Source organism: Semicossyphus pulcher, unplaced genomic scaffold, assembly GCF_022749685.1.
Source record: "Semicossyphus pulcher isolate SPU_LCO1_2020_fin unplaced genomic scaffold, fSemPul1.0.p SCAF_18, whole genome shotgun sequence".
NCBI classification, from domain to species: Eukaryota; Metazoa; Chordata; class Actinopteri; order Labriformes; family Labridae; genus Semicossyphus; species Semicossyphus pulcher.
In genome coordinates this window covers 2,086,862-2,101,831 of record NW_027211691.1, presented here as the reverse complement: position 1 = coordinate 2,101,831, position 14,970 = coordinate 2,086,862, and the positions used below count along the sequence as shown (strand labels likewise).

Here is a 14,970-nt window from a genome sequence, read left to right as displayed (position 1 = left end):
GAGGCCCAGGTTTAAAAATACTGAACTGCTCCTTTAATGTCACTTATATGTACTTAACCTAACACATGAATGTAATTTTACTAACATCATTAGAATTCAAACCAGGATCATTTCTCTGAACCAAAAGTGTCTGTTTGAGGACGAGTCTGCCATCGGTAGGGATGCTCATCTAGCAAAGGCTCTGTGGGTCAGATTACACTGTAGAAACAAAGTCTTACTTACATAGATAATTAAGTTTACGTTACCTACATTAAGACATTTAACATTGTATGTAACTGATGTATCAATATACTTCTTTTTATCTACACCACAAACTTGACCTTAACCCAGCCAGGTAGTCTGAACGTGAAACCATCATGACAGAGAGCATCTTTCTTTCCTGCACATCACAGAGTCACAAAACGCTGTGTTGTTAACTTAAAAGAAAAAACCTTAGACTGTTTAGAAATGACACAGACAATGTCCTCATCAGTAGCACCTTATTTATACACGATTCCATTAGATCACGTTCCTTTACCTGAAACCTGTGTGCTTTGTAGAAACAGTGTCATCTACAGATCCCTGATTAAATGGAGGACATGTAAAAGGACAGTGACACGTGTGACACGGAGAAGATGTGTGTGGTGATGTAAGAGGTGATAATCCAGGTCAGGTCCAGGCCAAAGTGGCTGCTGACCTTGCTCTGTGTGTTTATGTGTGTGTGTGCGTACATACACATGCCTCTAACCTGTACCTCGGCCCCACCCCGCCTGTTGGCTGTTATCTATGTACGCTTCAGCCCCCCCTCTGCTAGCATACCTTCATTACTGCCCCAGATAGTGGCATTGGCAACTTGTCACTCGTATTGATTTCTCTTAAACTGCAATTTACATGGATATTTGTGGGCGTCCTGAGGGCAGGCTGCAGCCTGGCGGACGGCCCGACACCCTCCCTCTCCTCCCTCTCTCCCTCCCTGTCTCTCCCCCTCAGGCCCAGAGGAAATGTTTCACCCAACAACAGAGCCTCAAAGTGACTTTTCAATCTGACATCAGCAAACTGGGCCTGCTGCTTTTTCTGCAAATGTTTAGTTTTTCTGTTTGAACATCAAAACGGACGAGAGCTGGGGAGGGTAGAGGTGATGTTTTAGGGAAAATAACAGCGTTTACAGACATTAGAAGGACAATTTTTATGTATCATCCTTTCATTCATTCAGAACTCCATCTGAAAAACACAGACTTTAAGACGCGGAGAGATCTCCGCTACAGAGAACAAACTTTTTCTGATTAGGTCCTGACAAATCTCCTTTTTTTCCCTCCGTACAGGCCCTGAATATGTCCGGCAGCAGCGTGGTCTCTCCTCACAGCGCACACCTGACCTTCCGCATCGTGCAGCGGCCGAGGGAATCAAACAATAACCTCGAGCGATGAACGCCACAAATGCTTTCTGAAAGCCTCGACGCTGCACTTTCACACAAAAATGCCAAAATGTCACAATCCTCAAACTTTGTGGCTGCAACACTCTGTCAGGAGAGTTTCTGCCTCCCGTAGCTCTACTCAAGGTCACCTGAAAGCTCGACATGGGATTTTCAAAATAAAAGTTATTTTGTAATAAGGAAGCTGGTAATAGTAGAATTAAAGCTGGGAAACGGGACAGAAACTGGCTCAAACAGTATATTAGTGATAGTTTTGATGAGTCTGCTAATTGGACATTATGCATCATAGAGTAATCTCCCTTTGTGTGACTTTAGAACAGAGAGAGGGAATTTATTCTGATCCATAATCCTGCAAGAAAGTAATTAATCTCAGCAGACAAACACAAGCGCACAAGGAGAAGAGAAGGATTCCTCCAACAGAGGACTGAGAATGTGTGTGTTTCCTCCTGTGTGTCCAAAACACCACATCAGCCTGTTTTTCAGCCTAAAGTTGGTGTTGAGTTTGCAGCAGGGTGGCATATTGTGAGTATGGAAACAGCCCCCCAGCAAGGATATCCATATCTCAGTCCCTGATGCTGCTGAAGTGCCCTTGAGCAAGAATCCCTGCCATGCTGACCCCTGACCCCCCTGTGGAGGGCGGAAGAGAACAGACTTCCCCTGCAGTGTGTAAAAGAGTGAGGAACCAGTGGAAACATTTAAAAAAGCAGCGGGTGAATAAGGGGTGTGTGTTGGTGGGTGTCGCTGCTGATGTCACACCTCCCAGACAGCCACGATTGGACCCTAATTAGAAAGCTCGGCAGCAAATAGATAGGCGTCCTGCATGATTGGATTCAAAGTGGCTGATGCCAAAATTTCTGCAGAGGCGCGGAAAACTGTGTGAGAGGAGCGCAGGCAGCGGAGCGGGCGCGCCGGGATCAGAGCTGCTGAGAGCCGCCACGCTGCGCTGCGAACAGTCTCTGTGTGAGCTGCAGGCGAGCCGGAGTTTCAGAGGTGATATAAGAACAGCGAGACGCGCTCCCCCCTGCTCTGGAGTCATAAAGAAGGAGGGAGAGACGAAAATATAGTCCGAGTCTACGTCAAACCCGAGGACGCTGCGTTACCACAGAGCAGCGGAGCTGAAGCGAGACAAGTACAAAGAGGAGTCGAGCCGCCGAGTCCAAGTTATTCTGCGCTGCGCTCCAACGCTGCGCTGATGGCATCCGTACTTGGAAACAGCAGCCGCGCGTCCGGGGCTCAGAGCGGACAGGTCAAATGCAAGCTGAAGAGGAGGAGGAGGAGGCGATCCAAGAGAAAAGGTACAACTTTAAAACACTTCTTTGCTTTTTCCAGTCTTTTCCTTCCAGAGGTCGTGCGCACCTTGGCGGGGCAGCGGAGCGCGCGAAGCCCGGCAGACCTCGCGCTGCTCCAGCCGCTGAGCAGCTCGATCCGCCGCCGCTTCACCTCGTGCTGCTTTAAATCATTAGATTATTTGGATAAAGAAATGGTCTGTGTTTGGATGTGCCGGCGGCTTTAAATGACGCATTGTCTTTGCTTTGGAAAGTTTAGTTGCTGCTTCGTCTTTTGTCCTTAAAAAGCCTCCGTTGTTTCTGACATGACGAACACAATGACAACACTAACGACTCGTTCGCTTTATTACAAGTTTGAACAAGAGCTCATAATGAGTAGCGGTTTATTTCTCCTCTCTAACACCTGCTATTAATGCAGCCGGAAAGAACGCGACGTGTCACCAAACCTCGTTTAACTTCCTCCCTTAAAACAACATTTACTCCATTATTCAAAATAAATCAGAGTTCAGTTTTGATTAGAGACTTAAAATATTTTAACAAACAGGTGAAAGTGCTCGGCATGCACTGGAATAAGACTGAGAGATTGTGAAGAAAAAGCTCTGACATGTCACTGCCCTGCAGCTCACTAACATCCTGATAATCAGAGCTTATGTTTCTTATATTTTCTCAGAGCTTCTTCCTTTTTTTGTTCTCTAATATAAACTATTTCTGCCTCATTAGAGCTCTGCAGGGCTTTAGTCAAATGTACTGAACACTACAAAGTTTGACCAACAGCTCTGGGCCTTTAACAGGAAGAGAAAAGGAGAAGAAAAATGTCAGTAGTTGTTTTCTATTTTAGAAAAATATTTATTTTTGTGCCATTATTTTTATTTGTGTCCATTTTTTCCTTCTTTCTCTCTACCGGCTGCACAGAAGTGTCACTAATGAAGGAGTGTGTATCCAGTCAGTTTACTTTTGCTTAAGAGGGATTAATTACATCTGTAATCACAGTAAAAATTCCTGCTGATTTTCAGTGACTCAAACAAAATAACAAAGCAACATTTTCTCTGCAGCCGGAGTGAAATAGATGCTGACCGGAGCTCGAGTGAACAAATACCCGGTGTGCTGTTGTGCAGAGATACTGGTCATCTGCAGCTGCACGTTCATGCATTTACTAAAATAATAATTCATCCCAAAGTCCACACCTTACTCTGAATTTTATTGTTTTTTGACTATTTTTAAATCGTTGAAATTTAGAGAGTTTTATTCTCTGTTGCTGAGTCATTTATTTTTTATTGTGCCTCTCAGTGAAAAAATGTAAAAATGACATTTAGAAAAGATTAAGAAAGAAGTCTGTGGAAGCTTCCAGACTAATAAGATTAACTGCCTCTTAAAAGATTCTCTCTGATTTATTTGTGTGGATGATTTCTGGAGGTATTTTGGCTAATTAACAGAAAGTTACTCTTATTTTCTCCGGCAGAGGCCACAAACACTCTCACTAATATGTCCTCTGTTTTGTTTTGAGTTGTTATTTTCTGCCACCTCCAAAAGGAAGCAGAGTCAATGTAAATAAAACATCACTGACTCATTTATTTTAATTAATTTATATGTGTAACAGATGATAAGACAACTGTTCGACTGTTTGTGCTGGGAGAAAGCGACGAGCCGCCCCGGTGCATTGTGGAATATGGATGAACGCTGGGAGCGTGTTGACGTATCCGACTGCGATTGAATGCATAACGAGCTTTCATAAACACTTTGCACTTGTCATCAAAGTACAAACAGACAACCGCACCTCATTTCCATAACCTCCTGATTTTTAATAGCCCAAGTAATTGAGACAAGGGAGACAATACATAAAATATAGTGCTGAGGCAAATGTATTTACATAATGGAAACGACAGAATTGGTTCCACAACATTAAGCATTGCATATGAGTGCCACACAGACGCGCGCACATTAGCTGACAGGCCTTCGCAGCGTGTTTTCCGAACGGCTAATTTATCAGCGCTGCTGATTCATTCTGATAACACGGGACATTAGGGGCCAGTTCAGGGACCGGCTGCAAATGAAGTGTGTCTTTGGGAAGTGCTGAGGGCCGCTGACTTCTGTGAAAGCTGCAGGAGACGGACTCGGAGACGTTCGGTCTGATCTGTTCTTTGGGTTTTTATCTTTTTCTCCTCTTTGGGAAGAAGCTCTCAGAAATGTGAAAATGTTTCTTAATCTGCCAAAATAAGAGCACACTTCCTGATTGAAGGATTTCAAACTTAAACACAGCTTCCGCAAAGCCGGATTTTTTTTCATTCTTATCAGTTTTATCCTTCATCTCAAATGCCAACTGATTATTATCTTGAGATTTCACACAATTATTTTTATTACAGACCTTCAGGCAGAAAGTCACAGAGGGATTATTGCATGGCATTTGGGGCTTAATCCCTTGAAAAGGCTGCAGATTATTTGTAGATGGACTCTTTAAAACCTGTGTGCGTATTTAAAAGGTTGTAAGCAGATTCTTTTTTCCCACCAAACTCCTCTTTGTGATTGTTCGTTTTTTTGCACGGCTGCAGATTGCAAAACAAATGACTGCAGACAGGAGATTAAAAGTCACTGATTTATTTTGCTTACGTGTTGTGTCACCCTCGGCTCAGGATTCCTAGAAATCACACACGTTCCTGAACTCACCAGCTGTGTTTTCTGCTCTCCCTGGTTGAGGTTACAGAGCTCCGGTCAGCTCGCCGTTGTGCAGATATACATTTGTGTTTGTCATCGCACCCGGTAGGATTCATGGACATGCTGTGTATCGGCCTCTTAATTAATCACAGCCTGGTGATTTATGTCCCTCAGGGATGCCGTAAATAAAAGCCGTTAGGAGGTGTGTGACAGTCCGGTGATGCACAGGAACGTCTGGGTGACTGTAGCAGCATCTGTAAAATCCTACCTGTCAATCAAACATGACCTTTCCTCCTCTCTGTTGGCATATGTACGACATATTCCTCGTCTTTTATCCTCGGTGTGTTTTTATGAACAAAAATAAGCAGAGCAGAGATTTATAGAGGCACATTATTCTTTTACAGCCACACTTATCACCCTGTACTCTGAGCGTACAGTTCAGTGTATCAGCGTATCATCAGGAGCGCCCAGGGGCGAATGTGAAAAACACAGAGTGTAACATAATTTATGTAGCAATTACTGTTTCCGCTCTTGTTCCCGGGGAGGTGGCGTCTGAGGGGTCGAGTGTGGGCTGTCGGGTGCTGATGAAAGTTGAGGAGGAGGATGGAGGAGGTGTGCGGGGCAGGGCAGAGGATGAGGGTCATCGGCTTCTCGTTCGGGGGCTCTCGAGGCGGCCAGCGGCAGAGACATTAGCAGGGCGGGAGAGTCGATCAGTGCCGAGCCCCCCGATGCTCTCTGAGGGGCTGCTCTGTTAGTCAGGGACTCTCACAGAGGAGGAAGAGTGAGAGGAAGCTCCGGCTGCGCAGCGTCTTCTGCTTCCTTCTGAAGGCTCATGGCAGCGGTACAGATGTGAGTGCAAAGGTCAGAGTGGAGAGCGAAGGCCGAGCAGCGCAGAACCTCCTTTAGGATTTTACTGCTTTTTAACAAATCATAATCTGTGCAGGTTCAACTCGCCAGGTACGTTCCTGCTTCCAAGAATTTAAATAAGTGCTGGGTGCTTGTCACCAAAATGTCATGTATTGTTAAGTATCAGCGAAAATAGCTGTTTTAGTTTGATGAAATGCATTTTCAGTCTCTCTCAGCCTTCAGGAGAGCAGGAAATATAAAGTGGTTAAATCCAACATACCGTACAAATCGTCCAGTCATGTTGTCACATCTCTACTTCGCTGTTTGTTAAATATCTTTAAATGGAATACTTTTTTAATTCATCATAGTCATAAAGAGTATTTATGTTAGCCATCTTGCATTTACAACTACAGAGGAACAGAGTGAGGATGAGCTGCAGCAAAGGGTCTGAGATACATTCTGGTAACATGGAACCTGCAGAGATTTGAGACGGCCAGGATGGCTGCTTGTGTTTTTAAATATTGTCTCTGTCGGATTATTTGACTTGTTGCTGCTTTATTTTTCGACTTGTACCTGTCTGAAACCTCTTACAGCCTCCAACTGTGTGACGTACATCTCAGAAGTTGAGTTGGTAATGTAGTAGCTTCTGTTTTCTATTTGCTATGTGCGCTGTTCATTGCTAAAGCAAAATTACAGTTACACATTTTAACAGAAGTAGACATATTTAGAAAACAGGTCAGTTTAATACGCACCACAATTTGTCTTTAAAGCGTGAGTGATTGCATCAATAAAAAGCTGCTCAATGCAGATAACAGAGATCTCATTGAAAAGTATTTACACTGAAGCTACAACGATACGAACACTGCAAACACAGTATGCAGCGTCTGCACAGAGAGCTGCTGTTCAATTGAAAATGAGAGCTGTGAAGTGGATCTGTGTGTGGCTGCTTCTTCATTCATGCTCCAGATTATTTTGAATCTAACTTGTTTAAAAATGTCTGTCTGCCGGCGCAGAACCAGACGCCAACATGTGCATTGTATTAATACAGTATTTTCTCTACAATGGCCGACATTTACATTTACAATCCATCCGTAAATAACATCCTGCTGCAGGAAGTGGAGCTTCAATAAATGTACTTCTGCTCGCTCTATAATTGTCAACACTACCCTTTTCTAATGTAGGTTTATTCCCAGCAGGGTGTGTGTATGTGTGTGTGTGTGTGTGTGTGTGTGTGTGTGTGTGTGTGTGGTTACCGGTGCTGGTCTCCATGTTGGGACAGCCCAATGTCACTGGCAGTGTGTGTGTGTGTGTGTGTGTAGCTGTGGATGTGTTTCACAGATGTAAAGCTGCAGTTTGAGCCTGAAACTCTTTTGTCACGTTTGTTTGTGTTTGTGCTGATAACCGCATTAAGAGCTGCGACAGAAACACCGCTGGCATTTATGAGGTTAATGAAGGTCAGTGCCGATGGAGACGGCGCCGCGCTCCTCTGTGTGCGCACGCATGGCTGTGTGAATTTACAGACACTTCCTGATTAAGGGTAGCGGCGGCGGCGGCGGTTTAGGACACGGCGTCCTCTAACTGACTGAGCGTTTAGCCGAGGGAAAAAAGGTTATTACTACTGACTGCGTCTCTCAGGGACGCCTGATAAAATGACCAAGGAAAAGGAATAGCACAACTTTAGCACATTAGCATAATTAGTAATTATCTGGTAATAGTCCCTCTTGGCTTTTTTGGAGCTCGGCAGAGAGAAATTGTACTTAAAGTTCAGGCACGGAAAACAAATTCAACGGCACATACAAAAAGTGTCTTTGAGCAGAAAATGAATCAGAGGCACAGATGCAGATTTAAAACATTCAGAAGGTGACGCTTAAGTTAATTAGTCTGTTGTTTGATGACTCCCACAGTTGGAGAGATAAGGGTATTACTCACATCACAAATAACTTGTTTCACTTGTTTCCATGACGACAAAACACAAGACATTTTAATTGAGTCACTCGTTTGTCCACAACAGCCTTCAGAAACAATAAATACTGCAGAGGAGACATGTGAGGACCGTTACAGTGTAGGATAGTTTAACAGGACTAATGTTTGTGTTCAGTGTGTGTTACAATAGGTTTGTCTGTGTGTGTGTGTGTGTGTGTGTGTGTGCGAGCTGGAGAACTGTCAGCCCTCATAAACAGATACAGCGCAGCGAGTCAGCAGCTTCCTGTCAGCGTTTGCGTGTCTGTCGTCCACGAGAAGACGCAACATTAGAGAGTCGACGGTGTAAAAGAGGAAGTGAAGCTGCCTCGCAGCGACTGACATTTTGAGTGTTGTAGAAGTTTGTATCAGACACTTTATATAGGATCAAATTTTTGGCATTTTTGCTTAAAAAAAGAGTTTGTAATGATGATTCTCTGTCAGCTGAATGATCAACTCTTACAAGAAATGAGTCGCTGCTTTAAAGCTTCATTTTCACCCAATTTCTTGTCACACATCTTAGATAGAAATCCTTCTTAGTGCTTTTTTGTAGCTAGAAAAAAGAGATTTATTTAAGATCATTTCACCTGATAGTGACACTAAATTTTTTTAATTAATGATAGATGATGTTTTAAATTCTCAGGTCTTTTCAGGGAAATATTAACGATAAATGAACGGTACTGTAGATAGTACGTATGTGTTGCTAGTCCTGAGTAACAGCCCCCCTCAAGAAGGTAAAGCAACCCATATGTGCCAGAGAGACTTGGATCCGCTTTAGCTCGACGGTTAGATCACGCGTCCTGTATAGCTTCGATGCAGCCGCCCCAGGTTCGACTCCCGCCCTCGGCCCCCCACCACATCATTTCCCGCTCTCTCTTCCCCTTTTTTTGACACCATCCACTGTCCTCTCAAAAATGCATAACGTGCCCAAAAAAAAACCTGAAAAAAAAGCAATTGTTCTGCGGTCTGGAAAGTAAGAGGACCGTGTTTAAAACGATTTTTCTGAGAAAATAGATCCTAAGAACACCTAAAAGTACCTTTGATTTGCTTCAAATGAAGTGAAGTCATTTGACATCCTTGTTCATCCTCACAGCCAGCTTCACACAGTAAAATAACCGTCCAGGCTCTACTAACATCATTCATTAAATCTCCTTGTATCTGTTGTTTGAAGCTGATTTGTTTTATTTTTGTTAAAGCACAGTATCAGTAAAAGCTCTTACATCTAGTCTGAAGTCCTGCCAGTAGCGTGGAAGCGCCCCACACATCCTGGTGGCTAAACATTTCTCCAGTTTATGATCCTAATTAGCTCAAACTGTGCCGTCGTCCCTGAGTCATCATGCCTGGAGAGAGGCCAGATCATTTGACGCTCCGCAGTTTCACACTTCCTTCATCTCTCTCCTCTCCTCTCTTCTCCTCTCTTCTCCTCTCTCCTGCTTCGTTTTCTCTCAGCACACACGCTCTGTTATTGTTGTCCTCCGGCTTGCTTGTGCGTATTCACAGCACGCTAGCTGCTACTGTGAAAAGGGACATATTTCATAAGCAGAAAATAGCTACAGAAGGTGTTAGAATTTGTGCACCAAAAAAGCTTTTTGCTGTTTCACAAACTCAGTCAGCGAGTCAGCCATGAGATGTGCTCGGCTGCGCTTCCAAAATAAAAGTCACAAACACATCCGAGCTTAAACCTCCTCTCTGATGTCATGCTTCAGCCTCATGACAGCACAGCCACCTCGACGGCGTGCTGACATAGCAAAGTTAGCACTGATACCCGCCTCATATGGAATAATGAAATTGGATGAAGCAGCTTAAGCGCGCGCCGTCCCTTCTCTCGCCATCAGACTGGGTTCCTATTAGAGATAACGTTAATGAAGGGGACTTTAGCCGAGAATAGACACGTCTTATTGCTGGAGGGGGGCGAGGAGGGGGTGGGGCGCTAACAGCATTTATTTCCATTAATAAGAGGGAGCGTTTTACAAGAGGGCCTCTCCTGAGGGCTCTCTCCGGAGGTCGCAGAGAATCCGACACCTTAACAACCTCCAAACGAGTTCGTTTCACGAGGCGCACGGCAGCGAGTCTTTCTCTGAGAAACTTGTCGTAACCTTGACGTGGCTGCACACTACTCGGGCTGGAGTGGACACTCAATCATTATAATAACTGCTGTCCATCCTTGATGGAGCTTTTTTAGGTCATTAATATGAATCTGAGCAGCTGGAGGAGCACACATCTTTTGCTCCGTCAGCACTGAGGGATTCTTTTTTTTCCTGGAGGACCAGGTGGGCAGAGAGTTTTTAAGTGTTAGTATTTGCTTAGCGCCCTATGTTTCTGTTACTGCTGTGCTTGTTAGAAAGAATCTGCTGATACAATACGTGCCATGATGCAGGGGTTACCTAATGTATCGTGCAATAGGATATATTTAACCCTGTGAGACTCGAGTCTTCTTTATGTTCATGCTAGCAACATGTGCTCATTCTCTTCTGTCTCCCCTTACGTTGTTGCATCGCAATCTAGTGGTCGGAGACGTAGCGTAACAACTACCGTGGATCTTTGCCTCTACACTAGAATTAATACAGTTTTATAAGAGTATCTATATTCTCTTACATCCTGTTTTACAGTTGCTAAACCTGTCACGCTCTCTGTTTTTGGATGGCACACTGGGCTCTGTAGGTTACAATGAAAACAGCCGCAGACATAGTGCTCGAAATTATTGGTAATTTGATTTCAGACATTAAAATACAAATGCAGGTATTTCACATAGAAACAGGGACCACAGATTTTGCTAGCTAACACAGCAAATAGATTTTCTCCACCATAGTTAGCTGGAGAAGTTAGCTAGAAGTAGCTCCTGACTTGGTTGAAGATGCTATCTCTGATGCACTGTCTGACTCCTTTTTAAATATGCTCTGGACAGCTGCATATATAATATTATGCTTAACAGAGTCAGGCTAAAGCTAGATTTCATTGTTACATAGCACTGTTAGGATAGCTTGCATATTGTATTAAACAAGACTGAGGCTATATTTATGCTTTCTTTTACGTACAAGGGTCTAATATGTACGTTGGGCACAACAATATAAAAAATTAGCCTGGTAAGTAAACAACCTGTAATCCCTATAAAACAGTGTCGCTAACCTTAGCCTACACTCTGATATGGTAACTTTCAAAACCAGCACTGGGAGAAATACTTCAATCACACAGTGGAATCACGCTACGCCAGGTCACTGTTGCACGATGGTTTTCCCTGGCTCAGCACGGGCCTTTGGGGGGTTGTGACGCACGACAGCACAACTGGTCCGCTTACAATAAAGGCAATAAGTCTGTGTTACCGTATTAGACAGAAATCTGTGCATTTTCCTGTTATTTCTGATCATTTGGTTAAAATTAAATTATGCTTGAGTAAATTTACAAGAGCAAATTAAAACCCAATTTACAAAACTGGTTTAAAAAAAATTAATTACATAGAAAATTTGAAGAGGGGGAGGGAAGAGGAGGGGGGTGTGGAGAGAACACTTTTTATGAGACATCGTTCTGCTCAGCAACATTTCAGACGGAGATATATTAACTTTTATTACATTGATTAAATTAGTCACCACTAACTTTGCAAATTCAGATTTTTGCAGAAAAGTGAAGCTGAAACAAATCAATTGATTAGCAGAGAATGTATTGGTAACTATATTGATACTTAACTGTTCAGATAGGTGCTGGTGTCATCGCCAACGTTTTCATGCAGCGGCAGTTTGAGTGGTGACCTGTTGTCAGGATAATATTGTCAAAGAAAGAAATTATCCGGAGTTGTCCCTTCACAATTAAAGCACGAAACAGGAAATGATCATATCAGACCAATGACTGTATATATAGATGGACATGATGATAGATGGAGTGATTGGCTGCAGGTCCCGAATTTGTCAACATCATCCTTTTGACAGCATCAAATAACTAATTAAAAATAAACTTGTGAGAAAAATGAACACTTGGACATAAATCAGCATGATAAGAACTAACTATAATGACAGAAACCATGTTTGAGAAAAATGTATTTGCTGTGTATTTTGATTTTATAGTTTGACTCATGTCCCATCTGTTAACATGGAGGAGGCGGGCTTTATGAGCTATACTGCAGCCAGGCAGCAGGGGGCGATAGAGAGGGTTTGGCTTCACTTTTAGGGAGCTGTCATGTCGTCCATCTTTTTATACAGTCTGTGTATCAGACATGATCTGGCCTTCTGGAAATACTTGGTTTGCTTAGGGGAGCGGTGCAGGAGGCAGGACATGGTGACAGAAGTACGTAACAGATGTAACTCAGCGCTTTTAACATTTCAACAGAAATAAAAACAATTTTTATTTTATGAGAAATCACAGGAAGTCCCCTCTTCCATTAGCGCTAGCTTAACAGTGGAGTTTACGTTCTGCTCGTCCAACAGTTGTTTGATAAATTGCAGAAACACATGCAGATTTAAACCTCTTTGGGCGGCGCCAATAATTCCTCAATGCAGGAAAAACCCTGCTATTGTAGTAACACCACTATTTCCCAGTTTGGGATCAATACATCCGTCCATCTGACTCCTGGCCTCTGGCCTGTTAGCTGGCTATGCTAACGTTTTAAGCTTACATTAGAGCATCAGTTTCTTTAGATTCTGCTTTTGTGTTTTTAGTGTTTAACGGGCTGAAATAAAGACGCAATCATCCAAACTCTTTACATGAGAAGAATCTCTGTTACTACAGCTCTTTGACATGTTAGCATTGTGAACACGCAGAGCTGGACGGGCGAGGAGTTCTGTGTTACAGTTATTAAAGTATGATCCAGTCCAGGCGCAGTTTGGAGGGTTTTATCACACCGTCTCTTGTGCCTTTATCTTTTTGGTAATTACCCTGTAGTCATGCAATATTCCCACACAGGATTACAGCTTTATATGATAAGTGGTAAGAATAATGCATTATCTCTGTGCATTAAGAGTTCTGTGTTACTATCCCTGTACACAGACGCTGTGATATCTCACCCTGCACGAGGGTCAACAGCACATCTCCCTCTGCATTATGTAAATACATCTGATGGTGGCTGATTCGTAGTAAATAAACATTTCATCCGGCGCACATTAGATCCATGTGGCTGATGGAACGGCTTAATGGCAGATTAGTGCATTGATAATGATGAGCTCCACGCACACATGTGAGCTCCCTGCCTGCTTCATCATTCTGCTCACACCCAGCATTAAATAACAGTTTTTCCTCCTCTTCGCCCCACAGTAAATCCTCTCTCATCCATCGATTCTCGCATCCTTTAGGGGCTCCTTCGAGGAGACACCGACAGGCTTATCTTGCAAATCCTTTAAAGGTATTTTTTAAAATCTTTGCCTGCATTAACTCCGTCTGCTGCTCTGCGTATCGCCACAGAGTCGCCCGGCGTTGGCGAGCTGGAGTTTTTATACCTTTGGGCCGATCCGTGCGATATGTGAAGTCCTGTTTTCCAAGTTTCTTAACAGTCACACGGCGTGGTGTTTATTTTTCCTCCTTGCTGCCTGATTTTGATTTGTACAGCTTGGAGTGCTGGAGCGTAATAGATGTGTTTGCATTCGCCGAAAAACTGAGAGTCCCAATCACTCATCCATTGCCTCTGATAGCTCAGGGTGTATTTGGCTTCGCCCAGATAAGGCCTGAGTATACATAGAGTTGGATTCAGTTGAATTGTTTGTACACACATGGTGCTTTGGCACTGGTCTGCTTGGATGGGCTCTGGCATGATGGAGAATTTTATCCCCGACATCCTCCTGCCTCCTCCCCCTCCTCCCCCTCCTCCTCATCTCCCTCGTCCTCCTCCTCTACCTCACTGACGATCCCTCTGTGGTGCTTTGGGGCCCGAGCTGTCGGTGAAGGGTGAAGGGTGCACAGGACCTCAGGCTACCTGTGTTTCCTCGCGTAAAGGACAAAGAGAGAGGATGTCTCTGGGTGGAAAAGATGTCACAGATGAACCTACGTAACCACTGTGCCGAATTTAGACACGAGGTAGATTCTGTAGGTCCCTATAAGAGGGAAGCCTCCAGTAGAAACGACCTAATTACAGCTTTAACCTCTGCTGTACCTCTGAAGATTAGCACCTGCACAACAACAACACTAAAATGTAATAAACCGGTTTGATGTACACACGTACAGATGATGTGAACTGTTTGAGCAGCACTGATGTGTACGAACACAGACCTGTGGAAACTTTCATATCGAGACAATAGACGAGTTTCATCCTCTCAGATTTGCTGGTTTGAAGCCTCACTGATGTTGTACAGGTGTTAGCTTTACCTCATGGTCTGTTGACCTGAATGTGCACCTCCCCTCACCTTTACTGAGCCTTATAGTGAGTTTAAGCTCATCGTTTATCAGTCTTGTTGTCAATAGCCTCGGCAGGGAGCTGTCTTCGTCAAAAAGCTTTAAACTTCTGAACACAAGGATCCTTTAATTTACAGAGACTGACAGAGTGTACCACAGGTCAGACAAACTCACCGCTACTTCTAGGTATGGTAAAGTCATGATACAAATCCACGTACAGGTTTATAACTTTTAAATGCAACTAAGGACCAGCTGTGATTCAGGAGCTGCCACTCTAGATGACTCTTTTTTAACAGGAAGTTACCTGCGGGGTTTAGTTGTGATGCATAGCACATCCTGCAAGTCTGTGAAAGTGAGTGAAACCTCACAGTAAGTTCACATCAGGGCGAGATCTTTCCAAAATACACATCATTTCCTAAACGTCCAGAGTCAACAGCTAAAAACAAACTAATCATCTGTTGCTCCGCCTGCAGAGCAGCACATCTGAGCTGAATTCAGACTCTCTGCAGT

General features: G+C 43.6%; 1 protein-coding gene across 1 annotated transcript in view; it reads left to right on the top strand.

The window, feature by feature from the left end:
• The first annotated feature begins 2,603 nt into the window (after nucleotides 1-2,603).
• adarb2 (adenosine deaminase RNA specific B2 (inactive)) overlaps nucleotides 2,604-14,970 on the top strand; it is a 213,067-nt gene continuing 200,700 nt past the window's right edge. Inside the window, exon 1 of the mRNA XM_069667522.1 lies at nucleotides 2,604-2,706. Within this exon, the coding sequence (XP_069523623.1) occupies nucleotides 2,604-2,706 (103 nt within the window). The remainder of the gene's footprint in view (nucleotides 2,707-14,970) is intronic.